Below are 20,598 nucleotides of genomic sequence, written 5' to 3'. Positions count from 1 at the left end.
CCAAATTATAATATAGCCTTCATCCCTATTTGATAAGCTTATTTTCCTGAAATGTGTTAAAACTGTTTGTTGGCCATTTTCATTTCCGGATTTTTTTTCTCTCCACTTCTCATATATAACACCATCTTTTAATAAAGTAAAAATTTAGCTTACTAACACTGTCTACCCATTCATCCATCTAGTCATTCATTTAGTACATACTTGAATGCTTATTTTGTGCAAATAGTTATGATGGTAGGTGATCTGTGGAATACAAAATTGAATAAAGTGTAGTCTCTAATTTTAAGGTTCTTATTGTCTGTTGGAGGAGGTAAGACACCAGGGCAAATGGGACAGAATTAATATATTTCTTTCTTTATTAGATTTTTTTTGTAAGAGAGCAAATTCACCTCCATTTATTTATTATTTAGTTTTCATTAGTTTAAATCCTTGAAGATACAAAATTGCATGAGTCCTGCATACAGTGCCTTCTCAGGAAGGTTATTCACTGTTTTCATGGATATGAGTTACTTTTCCTCAAAATTACTCTGGTTTGGTTAGGTTTGCCACTCAGGAGTCACTGTGTTGTTCTTTGGTTTGTACACATCAGCACATCTCTTGCCCAAATAGAATTCAGTTTCATCTCAGGCATAAACACCTTAAATTTTAAGAAGAGCTGTGTGCTCTTTTTGGTTCTGGAGACCTTACTCATAGCCAGGAAAGATGGCCTAGCACCAAAGCCTCCCAGACATGTTTGTCTTTTAGAAGTCCTGTTCAAAGCAGATCTGGGCACCCATTCTTTGATTGTTAGGGGACCTGAACCATTGATCTCAACTCCTCCATCCTGTTCTCCCTCTCCTTGGAATCTGTAACTATTCACTTGAGAAAGAATGATATTTAATGCCCTATAGGAAGTAATGTAGAAGTTCAAAAAGAGAAATGAGTCATTTATAGTCTTGCATTGTGAAGAAAGGCTTCATAGCTTTTAAACTGGATAGGCTTTCTTAGTTGGTCCTGAGGAAACTGTATGAACAAAGCATGAAGACAGAAAAACAATGAGACATTTTAGGAAGTATAACACCACATACCCTTTGCCTTCTTGAATTTATGACTTAATAGGATTTAGACTATTTGCAATTGACCCTTGAAAAGTTATGTAGTAATTTTCCCAAATTACTGATTTTATTCCTTTGCTGTGGGAGGTGATTGGAGATGCCTAATTCCTCTTCTTTGTTGGTAAGGAAATGAACTAATGAACTGAAAAGCATGACCAACTTTGTAAGTATATGTCTGTGTATCTATATATGTTGTCTAAACATCACATCATTAGAACCTATATTCTCCATAAGATCTATTAAAAATTTCTATGTAAGTTTTTCTTTAATTTAAAGCCTTCCTTTTAGTAAATTTTTGAAAATAATGATTCCAATCTTTCCTCCCTCATCTGTAGTTACTTGTCTTTATTACGCTTAAGAACTATAGCATTTGACACATAAAGATGTTTCCGAGGAGAATCTTGTTTCTGTCCACAGCTGACATAAAAAGAAAAATTTAGCAGACTGGTGGAGCCTGATAAAAAGTCAAGTAAACAACCTATCTTTGCCTCCCCTTATCACATTAATAGAAATGTTAATAATAGGAAAATACCTCCTTTTATACACTGCAGGAATGAGAGATCATTGGGTCAGAGACAGTTTTCTTGCCTTGGGTCCTCTTAAACATTACTTTTGACTGATTACTATTCATATCTGTTGCATATTTATTAGATTTTTAAAGTAATAGATGTCTACTGAAATTTAATACAGCCAAATTGATCATAGTATCATTTTGGCATTAAGCAGCATGTAAATGTTTTTGCCACATGAATATTTCAAAGTGGAATGCAATTGAATATAGACTTTAATCATTCATTCTCTGTAAACATGTTTTGGTAAGTGATAACTAGCTCTTCAAAAATGGGCTTAATGAGAGGAGGTGAAATTGTGATTATTCCAACAGTTGTAATCATACCCTTCCCCCTGCTGACAGTAGAGGAGATCTACCACCCCCAACATGGGTGTCACCCTGAATTTTCATCCCACCCTTGAGCACTGACTAGAGCTCCCTAGCCCCATCCAGCACATGCCTCTGAGTATGCCTCTGAAGCAGCAGACACTCCCCAAAGCCACAGAGGCATATTCAAAGATAAAATCTGTCAGTAGAAAAACCAACAATTATTTCCACAGATGCTTAAAAATAAATGAAGAAATAAAAGAAACACAAGAACAAACAAGACAACATGACTCCTCCAAAAGAACACAACAGCACTTCAATATTAGGATGTGAAGATGAAGAGATTGATGAAATGCCTGAAAAAGAATTTAAAGGAATGATTGGCCAGCACCACGCTCAATAGGCTAATCCTCGGCCTGTGGCACCAGCACACTGGGTTCTAGTCCTGGTCGGGGCGCCAGATTCTGTCCCGGTCGTTCCTCTTCCTGTCCAGCTCTCTGCTATGGCCCCGGACTGCAGTGGAGGATGGCCCAAGTCCTTGGGCCCTGCACCTGCATGGGAGACCAGGACAAGCACTTGGCTCCTGGCTTCGGATCAGCACGGTGTGCCGGCCACAGCAGCTGTTGGAGGGTGAACCAACGGCAAAGGAAGACCTTTCTCTCTGTCTCTCTCTCTTTCTGTCCACTCTGCCTGTCAAAAAAAAAAAAAAAAAAAAAAAAAAAAAAAAGTCATAGAATTACTCAGAAGCAATGAGAAGCAAACCCATGAGTTAAAGAAATCCCTACATGAAAGGGATGAAAGAGGCCATTGCTGTGGTGTAGTGGGTAAAGCCGCTGCCTGCAGTGCCAGCATCCCATGTGGGCACTGGTTTGAGTCCTGGCTGCTCCACTTCCAATCCAGCTCTCTGCTATGGCCTAGGAAAGAAGCAGAAGATGGCCTAAGTCCTTGGGCCCTGTACCTGTGTGAGAGACCTGGTTGAAGCTCCTGGCTCCTTGATCCTGGCTTAATCTTTTAAAAACAAAAAAGGGATGAAAAATTCTCCTGTGAGAGATTTTTGAGGAGTAATCAAACTGATGTATTGGAAATGAAGAAATCAATATCTGAAATAAAAAATACAGTGGAAAGCCTTAACAGAGTTGTGAGGCAGAATAAAGAATATCTGAGCTAGAAGACAAATCTTTGGAAATAGTAAGACAAAAAAAAAAATTTAAAAAATTAAAAACAATGTTAAAAATTTATGGGATAGAGGCTGGAGCTGTGGTATAGGAGGTTAAAGCAGCTTCCTGCAGTGCTGGCATCCCATATGGGTGCTGGTACAAGAACTGGCTGTTCCACTTCCTATATATCTCTCTGCTATGGCCTGGGAAAACAGTGGAAGATGGCCCAAGTCCTTGGCCCCTGCACCCACATGGGAGACCCAGAAGAACTCCTGGCTCCTGGCTTTGGATTGGTGCAGCTCCAGCCGTTGCGACCAATTGGGGAGTGAACCAGTGGATGGAAGACTTCTCTCTCTCTGCCTATCCTTTTCTCTCTGTGTAACTCTGTCTTTTAAATAAATCTTAAAAAGATTATTAAGCATACAGGTTAGGAGTTTCTGTAGGTGTGGAAAGAGAATGGACTAGAAGGCCTGTTAAGTGAAATGACAACAGAAATTCCCCTAACTTGGAGAAAGGGATGTCCAAGTACAGGAAGCACATAGAACTGCTAATAGACATGACCAGAAAAGATCTTCACCATGACACATTTTAGTCAAACTTTCAACAGTAAAACATAAAGAAAACATTGAAAATGTGCACAAGAGAAACATCAGATTACCTTGAGAAGAGCTCCAATTAGACTGATGGCTGATTTCTCATCAGAAACCCTATAGGCAAGGAGAGAATAGATATACATAGTCCAAGTCTTAAAAGAAAAAAATTTCAACTCAGAATACTATACCCTGTAAAGCTCTCAAAATAATGAAGGTGAAATAAAGACCTTCCAAAACAGAAATTGAAAGAATTTGTCACCATTCTTCCAGCCTTAAAAGATGTGTAAGGATATGTTGCACACAGAAACATAGTCATCTCTAGGAAAGAATATGAAGCAGAAAATCTTCCAGTAAAACTACAAAGGCAATCCAAAGCAAACAATTGGAATATTTACAGAAAAATGGCAGAGCCAAGTTGTTACCTATCAATAGTAACTTTGAATGTAATTGCTTAAATTCTTCAATTAAAAATATAGACTGACTGAATGGATGAAAAAACAAGGCCCTTTTATTTGCTGCTTACAAGAAACATACCTCACCAACAAAGAAACATGCAGACTGAAAATGAAAGGATGGAAAAAAGTTTCAATGCTAACAGAAAGCTTTTAAAAATTAGCAGGAGTAGCCATCTTAATATTAGACAAAATAGAATTTAACAAAAAACTATTGAAAAAGACAAGGGTATTCTATAATGATTTTGGGGTCAGTTCAACAGGAAGATGTGACTATAATAAATGTTTATGCACCCAGAGCCAGGGCACCTGGCTATTTAAAAGTGATGTTTAATGAATCTAAAGGGAGTCAAAGACTCCAACACAATAGTAATGGGGGACTTAAACACCCCACTTTCAGCAATGGGCAGTTCAGCTAGACAGAAAATCAAAGAAGAAAAAACAGAGCTAATCTATACTATGGACCAAATTGAACTAATTGATATGTACAGAACATTTCATCTCACAGTTGAAGAATATGCCTTCTTTTCATCAGTGAATGAAACTTTCTCTAGGCTGTAAAACAAATCAGCAGATTCAAACAAATTAAAATCATACCATGTATCTTTTCTGAACACAATGGAATGAAGCTGGAAATTAACAACCTAAGAACTTCTAGAAAGTATGCAAACACATGGAAACTGAACAACACCTCCTGAATGAATGGTGGATCATAGAAGATATCAAAGGGAAATAAGATTTCCTGAAAACGAATGAAGATAACAATACAACATATCAAAGCTTATGGGATACAGTAAAATCAGTGTCAAGAGGGTAGTTTATAGCAATTAGTGCCTACACAAGAAGTTGGAAATGCATCAAACAAATGAGCTATCAGTGCATCTCAAGGACCTAGAAAAACTAGAACAAAATCCCAAAATTAGTAGGAGCAAATAAATAATTAAAATTAGAAATAAAATTGAAACAAAAAATACAAAATATCAGTGAAATGAAGAGTTGGTGTTTTGAAAAAGGATATATCATTGGCCCAACCCCCCCGCCCCCAAAAAAAGGAGAAGATCCAAATTAATAAAATCAGAGATGAAAAAGGAGATATAACAATGGATGCCACAGAAATAAAAAGAACCATTAGGAGTTACTACAAACTACTATATGCCAAGAAATTGGAAAATCTAGAAAAAAAATGGGTAGATTCCTGGACACATACAACCTACCAAAGTTGAGGCATGAAGACATTGAAAACCTAAACAGACCAATCGCCAAGATGGAGATTGAATCAGTAATGAAGACCCTCCCAACAAAAAGAAAACTCAGGACTAAATGGCTTCACTGCTGAATTCTACCAGACTTTTCAAGAGAAACTAATTCAAATTCTTCTTATGCTATTCAAAACATTTCAGCTGACACCGTGGCTCACTTGGTTATCCTCCGCCTGTGGCACCAGCATCCCATGTGGACGCTGGGTTCTAGTCCTGGTTGCTCCTCTTGCAGTCCAGCTCTCTGCTGTGGCCCAGGAGGGCAGTGTAGGATGGTCCAAGTCCTTGGGCCCCTGAACCCACATGGGAGACCAGGAGGAGGCACCTGGCTCCTGGCTTCAGATCGGCACAGCACCAGTTTCTTTGGGGAGCGAACCAATGGAAGGAAGACCTTTCTCCCTCTCTCCTTCCTTTTCTCTCTCTCTCTCTTTCTCTGTCTCTCTGTCTATAAGTCTACCTGTCAAATAAATAAATTAAAAAGAAAAAACAATTGAAAGGGAGGGCATTTTCCCATACTCCTTCTACAAGCCCAGCATCACCTTAATTCCAAAACCACAAAAAAGATACAACAGAGAAAGAGAATTATAGACAATATCCCTGATGAACACAGATGTAAAACTCCTCAACAAAATACTAGCTAATCAGATCCAACAATACATCAGAAAGATCATTTACCCAAACCAAGTAGGGTTTATTGCTGCTAAGGAGGGGTGGTTAACATATGCAAATCAATAAATGTGATATATCAGAGTAACAAATTGAAGGATAAAAACCATATTATCTCAATAGAAACGGAGAAAGCATTTGATAAAGTACAAAATCCTTTAATGATAAAAACCTTAATTAAATTGGTACTGAAGGAACATTCCTCAACACAGTCAAGGTGCTATGTGACAAACCCACAGCCAGCATCATATTGGATGGGCAAAAGTTTGAAGCATTTCCACTAAGATCCAGAACCATACAGGATGCCCACTTTCACCATTGCTATTTAATACAATCCTGGAAACTTTAGCCCAAGCCTTAGGCAAGAAAAATAAATCAAAAGGATACAAATTGGAAAGGACAAAGTCAAATTATCCCTGCTTCCAGATAACATGATCCTATACATAGAGGAACCAAAAGAATCCACTAAGAGACTGTTGGAACTTGTAAGATAGTTTGGTAAATTTGCAGGATATAAAGTCAACACACAGAAATCAATAACCTTTGTATACACAGATGATGCTATGGCTGAGAAGGAACTTGTAAGATCAGTCCCATTCACAATAGCTAAAAAACAAAAAATAAATTTCTCAGAATAAATTTACCAAGAATGTAAAAGATCTCTACAGTTAAGAATTATAAAATATTAAAGAAACAAATAGAGGAAAACACACACAAAAAAAATAGAAAAATATTCCATGTTTGTGGATTGCAAGAATTAATATCAAAATGCCCATACTGAAAGCAATTTAAAGATTCAGTGTGATCCCCGTCAAAGTACCTGTGACATTCTTCTCAGATATAGAAAAAAATTGATGCTAAAATTTGCATGAAAACAGAAGAGACCTGAATAGTTAGAGCAGTCTTAGATAAATAGTCAAAACTGCTTGGTACTGGCACAGAAATAGACATGTAGACCAGTGGAACAGAATAGAATCCTGAGAAGTCAATTCTCACACATCTACAACCAGCTAATCTTTAACAAAGGAGTTGAAATGAATCCCTGGAGAAAGGACAGTCTCTTCAACGAATTGTGCTGGTAAAACTGGATCCACATGCAGAAATATTAAACAAGACTCCTACCTTATACTCCGTACAGAAATCAACTGAAAATGGATGTAGGATCTAAATCTATGACCTTATACCATCAAATTATTAGAGAAGAGTATTGGGAAAGCTCTGTTAAACTTACTGTAAGAAGCCAATCCCAAAAAAGACAAATATGGTATATTTTCCCTGATCTGTGGTAACTAATGGAGTACAAAAAATATAATGTGTTATTATTTTCAATGAAATCTGCATAAAATTATTCCTGTGCATAAACTGTTGAGAGGAAATGACTTAAAGTCTTAATGAACTTAATTATTATCTTGTAACCACATAGGAAATATGTCGATGTTACATTGTCATTGGTTCTATTTCATTGAAAGAAATTATAAAGCACCAATTGATAAACAAAAACTTGTATATGGGTGGTCATTTTCCCATTCAGCTATAGTTTACAGCCATTGTCTATATTTCCACTAAACTAGGATCTTTTTGCTTTTTTTTTTTTAAAGATTTATTTTATTTATTTGAAAGAGTTACAGAGTGAGGAAGAGACAGAGAGAGAGGACTTCCATCCACTGGTTCACTCCCCAGATGGTCGCGACGGCCCGAGCTGAGCTGATCCAAAGTCAGGAGCCAGGAACTTCTTCTGGGTCTCACATGTGAGTGTAGGGGGCCAAGCACTTGGGCCATCTTCTACTGCTTTCCCAGGCCATAGCAGAGAGCTGGATCAGAAGAGGAGCAGCCAGGACTAGAACCGGCAACTATATGGGATGCCGGCACTTCAGGACAGGGCTTTAACCTGCTGCGCCACAGCGCCAGCCCCTCTTTGCTTTTTACTCATTAAACTTCTTTCAGTGAAGTATTAAATCTTTTCATTGTAATGTAAATTTGAAAAACGTTATCTCAAAAACAATAAAAGAGAGAAAAAAACATACTGGCACAGAAATAGACATGTAGACAAGTGGAATAGAATACAAACCTTAGAAGTCAATTCACACATCTACAACCAGGAGGGAGGGAGGGAGGGAGGGAGGAAAGAAAGGAATATCATTTAGACTTATATCTTTAAATCATATTGAATCTGTTAAAAATTAAAATGGAATAAAATGATTTTTAAAAATTGGTTTCCTTGGATCATGTAACTAAAGACCACTATCATCCTTATTTTAGCATTTATCACTTTTTTCTCCCTTTATTAGCACCAGTAGTTTGATAGATCCTTGAGGCACACCTTACGTTTCTTTGTCCGTGGTACTTAGTAGACACTCTCAATACTGCTATTTAATGATTTGACATTGATAATAACCAATCTTATTGCTCTATGACAGTATTTTCCAGTTTCTTTCTTGAGTTCTACACACATTTCTGAAATCTTGCTATTCCAGTGTAATTGGGTTCCACAGTTGTGAAGAGTGATCATATTCTTATGAGGGGAAAGATCTATTATTTAGATTTTGATAGTGTGGAGAAGAAAAGCTTTGTTTTCTCGCGCATCTCTAGGTTTATAGCTGACACTTACTGTAACAAAAGACAGATTAACAAGAGCAATGCCCATACAAATTTATTGAAGAGAAGTTTTATGTGACGGGGGAGCCTTTAGAAATGACAACCCAAAGAAACAAGGAAAATCATGGTTTTTGTACTTGATGAAGAGTGGACAATTGTGTTCGAAAGAGACAGACAGACAGACAGAAAGAAGGTCTTCTGTTTGCTGGTTCACTTACCAAATGGCTGCAATGGCAAGGGTTGGGCCAAGCTGAAACTAGGAGTCAGGAATTCTATTCAAGTCTCTGGTGGGTGATAGGCCTAATGGCTTACTCAAAAGGAACAGGGTGGAAGAAGGCAGAGAAACCTTGGTTTCTGCTATTTTCTGAAATGCCAGTGTGCTTTCTTTTGGGATAATATGTCCTGAACCCCATCAGTGACTAATGAGGGAAGAAGTCTAATCATGCCAGTTAATATTTGAGGTGCTGAAAATAATGAAATTAGTTACATAAGTCAATTATTTAGAGATTTGCAATCATTTAGCTTTTAGGACGTATATATTTTATTGTAGTCATACTTGGTAGTTATTTATTGGCTATGGTAGCTTGAACCTAAGACTTAGTATTAGTCTTAGGGTTTTTCTAAGAATAGATCTATAAAATGTTTTGTTTTGTTTTTTAAAGCTAGGTTCATTTATATGGCAGTATCAGTATGCCTCTCTACCATATAGATTGAGTTGTTGGTGAATTATGAAATTTCTGAGTCTTCACTGTTGTGAGTACTGAAGTGTAAAATGAGTAAGCAAAGGAATAATCTTTAGTACTGTAACCAGGACCTGGCATTAGTTGTCACCCTGTAAAAAGCAACGATTCAGTGATTGAATTTCCATACATAATGTCTGTTTTGAACAAAACATTCTCCAGACAACAGACATAAAGTATGTAAAAGATGGCACCTACAAATAAAATACAGTAAATATTACCCTTTAAAATAAGTAAATATTTTCTACTTCAGTTTAAAATTGTATCTTTGTTTTGCAGATTGCAGGCTAAGATTTTTTTTTTGATAAACTTGAATTTTGGATTTTAGATACATTAAAGTAGAAGCAAAAACATTCTTAGTGCTTTTAAATATAATAACTTCTCACTTAGTGAGTGCATTGTTATCACCAGTAAGTGAAAATGGCAGAAGAAGGACTTCTGGTTTATAATTTGTGAAAGTCTTGAATTCTTCATCATTTTGTTCTAGTGTTAATGTGATAGCAAACTTATACTTTCTTTTTTATTTTATATTAATCTTTCAAAACTGATAAGCTCCTAGCAAATTTTTTCTTGAGTTGTATAAAGTTGAATGTATTAATTTAAAAGGATGAGTAAATTCTCAGTTTTAGTTGTGTAAAAGCAATTTGTTTTATAGATTTCAAAGTATGGAAATTTTATTTGATTATTTTCTGGACTTGAGAAGTTAACATTTTCCCTATTTTTTTCAGCTGGTAATGGTTTAAAATAGATAATAAAATCAATTGATGAGTGATTTTCTAAGTAATGGTGAATCAACTTTATTCTTTTTTTTCCCTGGACTTTCTGCTTTGTCTTTTGTGGGAACATTTATTAATTTTTACTTCTTTAATTCCAGGTAACTTGGGTTTTTACACCTGTAACAACTGAAATAACAAGTCTTGATACAGAGAATATAGATGAAATTTTAAGTAAGTACCTTCATATTTTTAGGATACTTCTTTCTCTATAAAAGTACCATAAAACATCAGTTACCTAGGATAGTTGGAGAGCTAGCGTTGGAGCACTTTTAGTTTTGATGTTTAATGAAATTTCTTACAATGTGTTAAGCCTTCTGTGTTATAAATAAGTTAATACTTTTAGTTTTATGTCATTTTTGCCTTCATACACATGCCATTCCTAACAGTTCATAAATCATTTTGCTGAAGTCTGACAGTTCATACTGTGCAGTGTTAAATGTTAATGACCTTAGGAACCAGCCGTAAATCTTTTCTTTTTATTTTTTTTAAATTAAGTCACCTACTTTGATCTCTTATTGCCATTGGTCCAATTAACGTCAGTAAAGTTTTTGTTTGCTGAATGCTTTGCTGACAGTGTAAATACAGATATAATTGACTTGGGGGAAACTATTTCTTGCTTTTAAAAGTAGTAAAGGTAAAATGAAGATGTGGTTGACAGAATATCACAACTTAGGAGCTTCAAGAAAATATACCATGTGCATAAATTCTTTTTTTTTTTTAGACACACTCCATTTCACCCATTTGTTTGTACATAACAAAACCATAAGTAATAGAGGTAAAAGGAGTTATAACATTAAATGAGCATCATACATTGCTTTGTGATCATGAAACTAAGTTCCAAAAATCTGTTCCTGTCTTAAGGAGTTTCTTTAGAACAGTGATTTTTATCAACTTTAGTATGTATCAGAATCACTTAGAGGGTTTATTAATATCTGTACTGCTGACACTGACTCAACTTCTTATAGAAAATGCTGGAGTGCCCCCTCCCCCAATTTGCCTAAGTTTCTGGATGATGTTGATGCTTCTGGTTCAGGAACCACAGTTTATTAACCACTGCTTTAGGTTAAATAGAGAATTGCATAAAAAGTGCTTTGAAAGTAAAAATAGAAGAAAGAAATTGAAACGCATGTCATTCTCATTTTTTTCATCTCCTACATTTTAGAATCTGTATTTTTTTTTTTTTTTGGTTTTCCTGAGTGCTTTAAGAGTTTCAGTTTCTCTAAATTAGATTTATGCAAAACAAACAGTGCTACATCTTTCTCATGTTTCATCATCCTGAAATGCAAATGATACTAAGTTAATTTTGTAACAGAGACTAACTGTTCAGTGGATAGGAACCAGAAAAGGTACAACTTGTACAACACTGTCAGTTGTAAGCTACTTATTTTAAGAGGTGGGATATCTGAGGTTTAGAAATAACTTAGTCTCTTCTGTGAAACAGAATTTTACTTGGAGAACTAATCCTCAGTTATTCACAAATATGGAAGATCACAAAATGAATTATTAAAATCCAGATCATTACCTTTTACTTTTTGTGAGAGTAGACTAGTAGCTTACTTGCATGAGTTTACCTTGATTTCCCTTTTACTTTATGTTCGTTTAATATACAGTGAAGATATCAAGATGGAGGATATAGAGAAAAAGGACAGAGGCTTCCAATGTTGTATAAACTGTCCATGAAACTATGTAAGGGTTTCTGAGTGAAAGGTAACTTATTTGTTATTGTGTATGTTTAATAGGCCCTTATAATAGGAAATAATCATGATGAAAACACTATCTTTAATTAATTTCAAAATTATGTAGACACAAATAACTTAGCTTGTTTGATTTTGTTTTCCAATTTCAGACAATGCTGATGTTGCTTTAGTAAATTTTTATGCTGATTGGTAAGTAATCTTCATATTTTTTGGATTTGGTCTTTTTGGGGTATCACTTAAATTTTTATTTCTCTTAGGTTGCTAATGGTGAATGGTAAATAGGGAAGCCTTTTTCTATAGAAAGACAATATTCTATACACAAAAGCACTTAAGGTTTATGCACAAACAAAGCAGCTTAATTTGGTTAAGATGTCTGTTTTAAGGGGAAAATATAACTGATTACATCACCCACATCTTAAAATAAAAATTGGTAACATAAAACCTCAAATACACTGGGAATAAAAATTGCATATTATGATTTGTCTGGATTGCAGAAGGAGAGCAGTGTTGGAGGGCAGGACTTGGGATAGCATGTTTAAGAAGGAAAAACGATATAGACAGTGTTTTAATTCACACAATCTACCACTCCTTACAAGAGATCCTCATTCCTTCCTCTGAATCAGATTCTGTTTTCTGTTTATGTAATACTCTGTGTGCCACTTTCCTTTTTTTTTCTGCCATATTGTTTTACCTTTTACATGTGTGCCCTAGCAAATAAACTTTGATGGCAGAAATAATGTCTTAATATTCCCAGCATCTAGAACAAAGACATAATAAGTAATAGTTGTTAAAGAATATGGAATAGGCCGGCACCATGGCTCACTAGGCTAATCCTCTGCCTGTGGCGCCCACACCCCGGGTTCTAGTCCCGGTCAGGGCGCCAGATTCTGTCCTGGTTACTTCTCTTCAAGTCCAGCTCTCTGATGTGGCCTGGGAGTGCAGTGGAGGATGGCCCAGATCCTTGGGTCCTGCACCAGCATAGGAGACCAGGAGGAAGCACCTGCCTCCTGGCTTCAGATCGGTGCAGCGCGCCTGCTGCAATGTGCCAGCCATAGCAGCCATTTGGGGGGCCAATCAACGGAAAAAGGAAGACCTTTCTCTCTCTCTCTCTCTCTCCCACTAACTCTGCTTGTAAAACAAACAAACAAACAAACAAACAAAAAACTTAAAAAGAGAATATGGAATAGAGGTAGAAAGATTTAGCTGGAGAAAAGTACTAAACATTGGCATAATGTTTATTTCTAGAAAATCTGTATCTTAGTTACTCCTTTAAGGCTTGTTACTTGCTAGCTGCTGCTACCCTGTTTTGGGCTATGGTCCTGGAATTACCTAGATTCTGGGAACAGTTTCCTCATTTATTTTCTGTGTCTCCAGTCTCAGGTATCTCCATTCTCTTCTCCACAGTATAAGCCAGAGTTCTGTCCCACAGTGAATATTAGATTGCTTTACCTCTCTTCTTAAAACCTTTAAATGGTCCTCTGTTACCTTCAGGTTGAGTTATAAATCCCTTACTTTGGTTTAGAAGGCTGCTCATGGTTTGTTCTCTTTGAACCTCTGCAGCTATCTCTTTTGTGTCTTTGTATTCCCACATTCTGCTTGTTACACTGAATCTCTTTCAATTCCTGTGAAATTCTGTATTCTTCTGTGTGCCACTTTCCTTTTTTTTTTTCTGCCATATTGTTTTATCTTTTACATGTATTTCCTGTATTCTTCCACCCCCAGACTTTTAGTTACAATATTTCTCCTGCCTGAACATTCTTTGTCCTTTCCCACATCTTAGTTAAGTCCTAATAATCATCTTTCAAATTTTAGATTAGATGTCATTTTCTTCAGGTTATCTTCCTAGATCAATATGTTTACCCCTATTCTCAAGTAAAATTAGGAGCCCTTCTTGCAGTGTTTTCTCTGCTACTTCATACTTACTTAATCATAGGGCTATAATCTAGTTGGTGGTTCCCTACTTTATTATTCACTTCATGGAAATAGCATAGCTATAGTTTTGAAACATTAATTCTCGATAATGTACTGAATGAATGTAGCTATTTATGGTACGTATGTTACAAAACTTCAGTAAAAGTTGAAAATATACAGAGAATATACCATTTATAAAATATGTACTAAAGATAGCATTTTCCAAAGTAAATTAGCATGGCCCAGATGTAATAGTGGCCACAAGTGTGATAGAATATTATCTAGTCCAGTGCACTTTAAAAATAAGAAAACTTAGATCCAAAGGAGTAGAATACTTTCCAAAGAGTATACCTGAGTAGATTGTAACAAAGAATTAGATTGTAGTTTTCTTGACTAAGGGATTTTGTGTTATAAGAAAGAGAAACAGAATATACTACTGACTTTCTTACAGCAGCTGAATTGGAAATGTGGACTAATTTCAGTTATTTGGGAAAACATATGCCTAAAGAATACCTTGAGTTGTCCATGAATTTTTAAGTACTCTCTTATTCAATTGAAAAAACTTGATAAAATGGCAATAGGACATAGATTTAGACTGTATGGCCTCAAAGGCTAGACTTTGAGTTTCTTCTGAACTTAATGATTTACGGATGTAGCACAATTTAAGAATTGTCTAAAAAGAGCTGCCTTAAAATATTGCCATGCTTCAGGCAGTAATAAACCATAGGTAGTGCTTATTAATGCTGTTATGTGCCAGACTATATATATATATATATATATATATATAGTTTTTAATGCTCAGAACTGCCCTGCAGGTAGGTATAATTTCCATTTTAGGTTGAGGAAGTTGTGTCTCAGAAAGGTCATATGGCTAGTAAGTGGTAGAACTGGGATTTAAATTCAGGTATGTCTAACTCCAAAGCTTATTTTTCCCCCCTACTAGGTCATATTAGTAAGTGCTGCCAAAGAGCCCCTGTAAGGCCATTTTTCTTTTTCTTTCTTTCTTTTTTTTAACCTATTTGGTTGATTTATTACATATTGATGTAAGTACTAGATTACAGATTGGGTTCAGATGACCCTAAATCCCTTTTATTAGATCCATTGCTTTTGTGATGTTACTTTCATAAATATCACTTTCCCATGTGTATGCATACATGTATATGAAGGTACAGTAATACTGGAATTGAATTTTTGTTTTATAGAAAATGAATTTACCTTTGGATATTAAAGCTACTTTAAACAGGGACTTGTGCTTTTTTTTTCCTGGTCAGCAAACTGGGCAATCCAAAGAGAAGGCACCTTTGATATGTGCTTTAGCTTGATCTTGGTCCAGAAACCCACCCACTAAGACTTTAGTAGGCACTTTCCACATTTTTCATAGACTATTAATAGACTCATTGCTTCTCCCTGTCCCCAAGTAACTGTTTTCAGCAAATCGTAAGAATCCACAAACCTGGGGTCCTAGCCTCTCCAGTTCCTCCGTTCTATCAATTTATTCATTTAACAGACATCTATTGAATGCTTATTAGAATACATAGTCAAATAAGACATGGTCCATGATGTCCACAGACCCCATCCACCTATCCCAGATGCTAAAAGAGGAAAGAGCCACTTGAAAGCAACAGAAGATACAGATTTTTGTCTCCTTGCTATATTCTAGGACATCTCCTTAGGAGGTCAGGTGAGTGGGCCAGAAAGATATATACAAGAAGAAATAGGGAGGAAGTATAACAATTGCATCCTTTCACAGATTTTTATTTTTGTTGGATGATAGTCTGTATGATCTAATCATATGTTGATTAAAGAGTTCATAGGCTTTATATAAGTAAATTTCTTGTTAGAAAGTGCTCTGGAAGGAATAGTAATAATTCTAATTATTTTGTTTGTTAACATACCCTCAGTACCTTTTCCTACCTGGAAAAATTAGGTACAACATCTATTCTAACCTAGCTGGTTATATGTTGATTCTGATCTATCTTCTCTTCTTATCAGATTCCTTTAATAGTTTATAATATATATTTATGAATAGTTGGCCTAATTAAGGGACAGCAAAATTAGAAGTAATAAGTTTAGGCAATATTTTGGGGTTTATGTCCTATTTTAAAAGTAAATAATGATGATGAATAAAAGGAAATATGGACAGAGAATCTTATTTAGGAAGTTAAAATATTTGCTTCTGGAATTGGTATAATTAGTATGTTTGCAGATTTAAAGGCCCATTTTAATAAGGGACAGATTTTGAGGGGGACTGTACATTATATACTATATATGCTTTTAATGATATTTATTTCGTATTCTAATTTGTCTCAGATTTGAACTGGTCAGGTCGATCTGTCTAATATTTGCAATAAACTTAAAAGATTTTTATACAGTAGTCTACAAAGATAGTCCTAGAGAAAGCTGATTTATTTTGTAAGTGTTCACGCTTCAGTAATTGTAAATCCTAGGAGTACATCTTCGAGGGCATATTTCAGATCTGTTTCGTGGCTTCTGCAAGATACTTACACTTAGCTATGTGCTCCATAATACTGGCAATTCTCCTAAGGTGGAATAAAAAACCCACAATCCTCTCAATTGTTTATATAGTTTTTGAATTTTGAATATGTCTGCATTGCATGACAATAAGGATTGATGATTACATTTTGTGATTGTCTCTCAAAGACAGTGTTTATTATGTGTCTACTAAATATCAATGGGTAGTAACTGATAACTAATCTTATTACTTCTGCCTTTCACTTTTAATTGGTTTCTTTGTGCATAGGTGTCGTTTCAGCCAGATGTTGCATCCAATTTTTGAAGAAGCTTCTGATGTCATTAAGGAAGAATATCCAAATGAAAATCAAGTCGTGTTTGCCAGAGTTGATTGTGATCAGCACTGTAAGTACCTCAACAGGAAGTCTGGAAGAAACTGTCCCTTCCATACCTCCCTGCTACCCCTTATACCACATATTTTTCCTTTCTTTTTTTCTTTTTCTTTTTTTATTTGACAGGTAGAGTTATAGACAGTGAGAGAGAGAAACAGAGAGAAAGGTCCTCCTTCCGTTGGTTCACCCCCTAAATGGCCGCTACAGCCAGCGTTGCGCCCATCCAAAGCCAGGAGGAGCCAGGTGCTTCTTCCTGGTCTCCCATGCAGGTGCAGGGGCCTAAGCACCTGGGCCATCCTCCACAGCAGAGAGCTAGACTGGAAGAGGAGCAAATGGGACTAGAACTGGTACCCATATGGGATGCTGGCTCCGCAGGTGGAGGATTAACCAAGTGAACCATGGTGCCGGCCCGTATTTTTCCTTTCTTGTGGAGAACAAACCCAAAAGTTTCCTGGAATTTTGATTAAATTAGTAGAATTTGATCATCATGTACTTATAACAATGCTTTCCATTTTGCCTGTGTTAATTGTTTTTTTATTTTTTTTAATTTTTATTTATTTATTTATTTTTGACAGGCAGAGTGGACAGTGAGAGAGAGAGACAGAGAGAAAGGTCTTCCTTTGCTGTTGGTTCACCCTCCAATGGCCGCCGCGGCCGGCGCGCTGCAGCCGGCGCACCGCACTGATCCGATGGCAGGAGCCAGGAGCCAGGTGCTTTTCCTGGTCTCCCATGGGGTGCAGGGCCCAAGCACCTGGGCCATCCTCCACTGCACTCCCTGGCCACAGCAGAGGGCTGGCCTGGAAGAGGGGCCACCAGGACAGAATCCAGCGCCCCAACTGGGACTAGAACCCGGTGTGCCGGCGCCGCAAGGCGGAGGATTAGCCTAGTGAGCCGCGGCGCTGGCCTGTTTTTTTATTTTTTACATTAAAATATAGTAGATGAAGTATGTAGGTGATAAATTATAGCTTTTTTTTCTGAAACCAAGTACCAAAATCAATAAATGAAATAAAGTTTTAGAAGGAAAAATGGATTTCTATTTGTTTTGAAATCATGCAAAGATAAAAGTTGTAGTTATTTCAAATATGTCTCAGATTTGTCTCTGTTGTTCCAGTGATTCTGCTAAGATTGGTCTTTTAAACTCTTTGACATCGCCCCATGCCAGCAGAGAGTATCTTGTCGCCCCATGTCAGCAGGAAGTAGCTCTAAAGACACATCATTATCCCTCTACCCCTTCTGGACTTTTGAGACTAATATAATCCCATACAGCTCTTGCTTTATGAAAAACAAAAGGGGGGAATGTTAGTAAAATGGCGAAGTCTTATCTATGGCACGATCTACACTCCAGACACCATCCTAGGCTCTATTGCTGGAAGCCAGGTGACCACATGACCCAACCACCTGTGTTAGCTCCACCCCCATCCTAATGGGATTCCCTGCTCCTATTTCCCTGCCCACCCCCCAGCCAAGTTTTAAGAGGACCTGTTCCTGAATACATGTGCTCTCTTTGGATCTCTCCCTCTCCCCTCCCTCTTCCTCCTCCCCTCCCTCTCTCTCTCCCTTTCCCTCCTCCCCTCCCTCTCTCTCCCCCTTCCTCTCTCTCTCCTCCTCCCTCTCTCTCTCCCCCTCCCTGTCTCCTCTTCCTCTCCCCTCTCTCCTCTCCTCCTTCCTCTCCCTCTCTCAATCACTCTCAATCTCTTCTTTTCTCTTTCTCTCTTGATCTCTCTTATGCTCATCTCCCTCTTTTCCTTCTTCACCCCTTCCCTGTGGTCTGTCAGGTTTCCCAACCAATAAACCCTTTCCCTTAAAAAAGAAAAAAACTGTTGAGGTACAATTAACTGTAGTATTAAGAAATTTGAGTTAGACTCTCTTAAAATCCAGTCCTTTGCATATTGCTTGCCCCAGTGGAGTACTCTATAAAACCCTCATGCTCTTTTCATACATGACAGGTTTCTCTTAACTGAGCTAGTGAGCTATTAATGGTATTTGCTCCTGAGTGCTCCCATTATTCTTGAACTTTCTTCTCTCATAGTACCAAAATCATTGTATTTGGTAGTTCTGGTTAATTGTGTCTTAGTTGTCTTATCATCTGTGTTGTCAGCTCTTAAAGGCAGGATTTTGTTTTCTTTTTATGCTTCCTTTTAAGTGAAGACCAAGTCACTCATTAATCTCTATATCTGAAGCATCTGACAGTTTCTGGGAGACAGAGACTACTCATTAAAAGCTTATTACATTGAGTTTCTGGTAAGCTTGCCTGAAAACAGAACTGTCTTCCATTCTGCAAATTTCTTGTCCTTTCTACTTAACCTATCCATTAGAATTTGGGTGTGTGTACACTCTAACATTGCATTTATTTGATAAGAAAATGAAAATAAAGTCATTTAACTAATGTTAACTAGCTTAATGTCTAATCAGGCTGGAATTAGAATCCTATCCTCCTGACCTAAAGCCTTCACAGAGCTATTTGCTGCTTTTCTGTTCAGTTAAGCAAACATTTTGAGAATTTACTTGGATAGCTTTGTGCTAGGCAGAAATTCATTTTTGTTTCGTTTTTATTTGTAAAATTTATTTTATTTATTTAAAAGCTAGAGAGAGAGAGAAAGAAATAGAAATCTCTTACGCTGGTTCACTCCCCAGATGCCTTCAACACCTGGGGCAGGGCCAGGCCAAAGCCAGGAATTTGGAAGTCTGGTTCTCTCATGTGGGTAGCAGGGAGCCATCAGGCAGCCTCCCAGGGTGTACATTAGTAGGAAACTTGGAATTGGGAATGGAGCCAGAACTTGAACCCAGGCACCGCTATGAGATGCGGGTGTCCCAAGTGGTATTCTAACAGCTGCCTCCAGAAAAGCGTCTTCTAACAGCAAATAACTTCAAAATCTTTTAAGCCATATCCCATATTTCTGTCTGCTAAGATTCATACCTAGATAGGGTGAAGAGAGCAATAAAAGGTTGTCAGTACAAGCACAGATGACATTTCCACATTGTTTTCTGGCTCTTTCCTCCTGCTTTTCACTGGCAGAGAACATGACATTTTTGATGTGGGCTCTCATTTCATATCTTTCTGTTCTTTATGTATTTAATTAGATATTACAGTGCACATAAGAGTCTTTCACTGAATTTGAGCTATAAAATCTGAAATTATACTCTCAAGCTTGTAGTCATTGAGAAGAAATACTGATATTTGTATTGGTGAATCATAATTTATTTTATCTCTTAATTTACTTTTGAAGTAAAACTGACATCAGTGCTAGTATGATTTCTTTTTATGGGAGCAAAATGCCAGTTTCAGAGTTGTTACTAATGAAAGTTATGCCTGAGGTATTGTGTATTTTCTCTTAATATTTTTTCTTTTCTAGTTAATTCTTTAAAAAGTGACATTCTGAAATCTTCATTGATGATTTATTCACATTTTTTACATTCTCTTTAGAGATTGTAAGACAGATTATATTTTTATTAGCTTCTTCTGTACTAGTTGAATTACACAGCTTTTGAACTGGAAGAATCTTAAGAACTCTGCGTTCTTGGGGCAGGTATTGTAAACAGCAGGTTAAGCTGCTGTTTGGGACACCCACATCTCATATCATAATACCTGGGTTTGAGTCCTGCTCTGTTTCCCATCCAGCTTCATGCTAATGTGCACTCTGGAGGTAGCAGGTGATAGCTCTACTGTTGGGGGCATCTGTAACCCATATGGGAGACTGAATGGAATTCCACACTTCTGGCTTTGGCCTGGCCCAGCCCTGGCTGTTGTCAGCATTTGGAGAGTGAACCAGCACATAGAAGATCTCTCTGTGTCTCTTCTCTATTGTTCTGCCTTTCATATAAATAAAAATTAATTTAAAAAGTTTTTTTGAAAGAATTATATGTTCAAAGTGAAATGCCTATTAGGTAAATTGTTTCTAAGATTTGGATTTTTTAAAAAG

The 20,598-nt window shown here is 36.8% G+C and overlaps 1 protein-coding gene across 2 annotated transcripts in view; it reads left to right on the top strand.

Moving 5' to 3' along the window:
• The window catches only part of ERP44 (endoplasmic reticulum protein 44), a 112,170-nt gene that overhangs the window by 34,406 nt on the left and 57,166 nt on the right, over window positions 1-20,598 (top strand). The window contains exons 2-5 of one of the 2 annotated variants that reach the window (XM_070054888.2): window positions 10,305-10,377; window positions 12,053-12,092; window positions 15,384-15,495; window positions 16,576-16,691. In XM_070054888.2, the coding sequence (XP_069910989.1) occupies window positions 16,592-16,691 (100 nt within the window). In that variant the 5' untranslated portion in view covers window positions 10,305-10,377; window positions 12,053-12,092; window positions 15,384-15,495; window positions 16,576-16,591. The remainder of the gene's footprint in view (window positions 1-10,304; window positions 10,378-12,052; window positions 12,093-15,383; window positions 15,496-16,575; window positions 16,692-20,598) is intronic. The other variant, XM_017349290.4, reaches the window with a different exon arrangement.

Source organism: Oryctolagus cuniculus, chromosome 1 (genome assembly GCF_051225735.1).
Source record: "Oryctolagus cuniculus isolate XC-2025 breed Fujian yellow rabbit chromosome 1, ASM5122573v1, whole genome shotgun sequence".
NCBI lineage: Eukaryota > Metazoa > Chordata > Mammalia > Lagomorpha > Leporidae > Oryctolagus > Oryctolagus cuniculus.
This window is presented reverse-complemented; position numbering and strand designations above follow the sequence as displayed.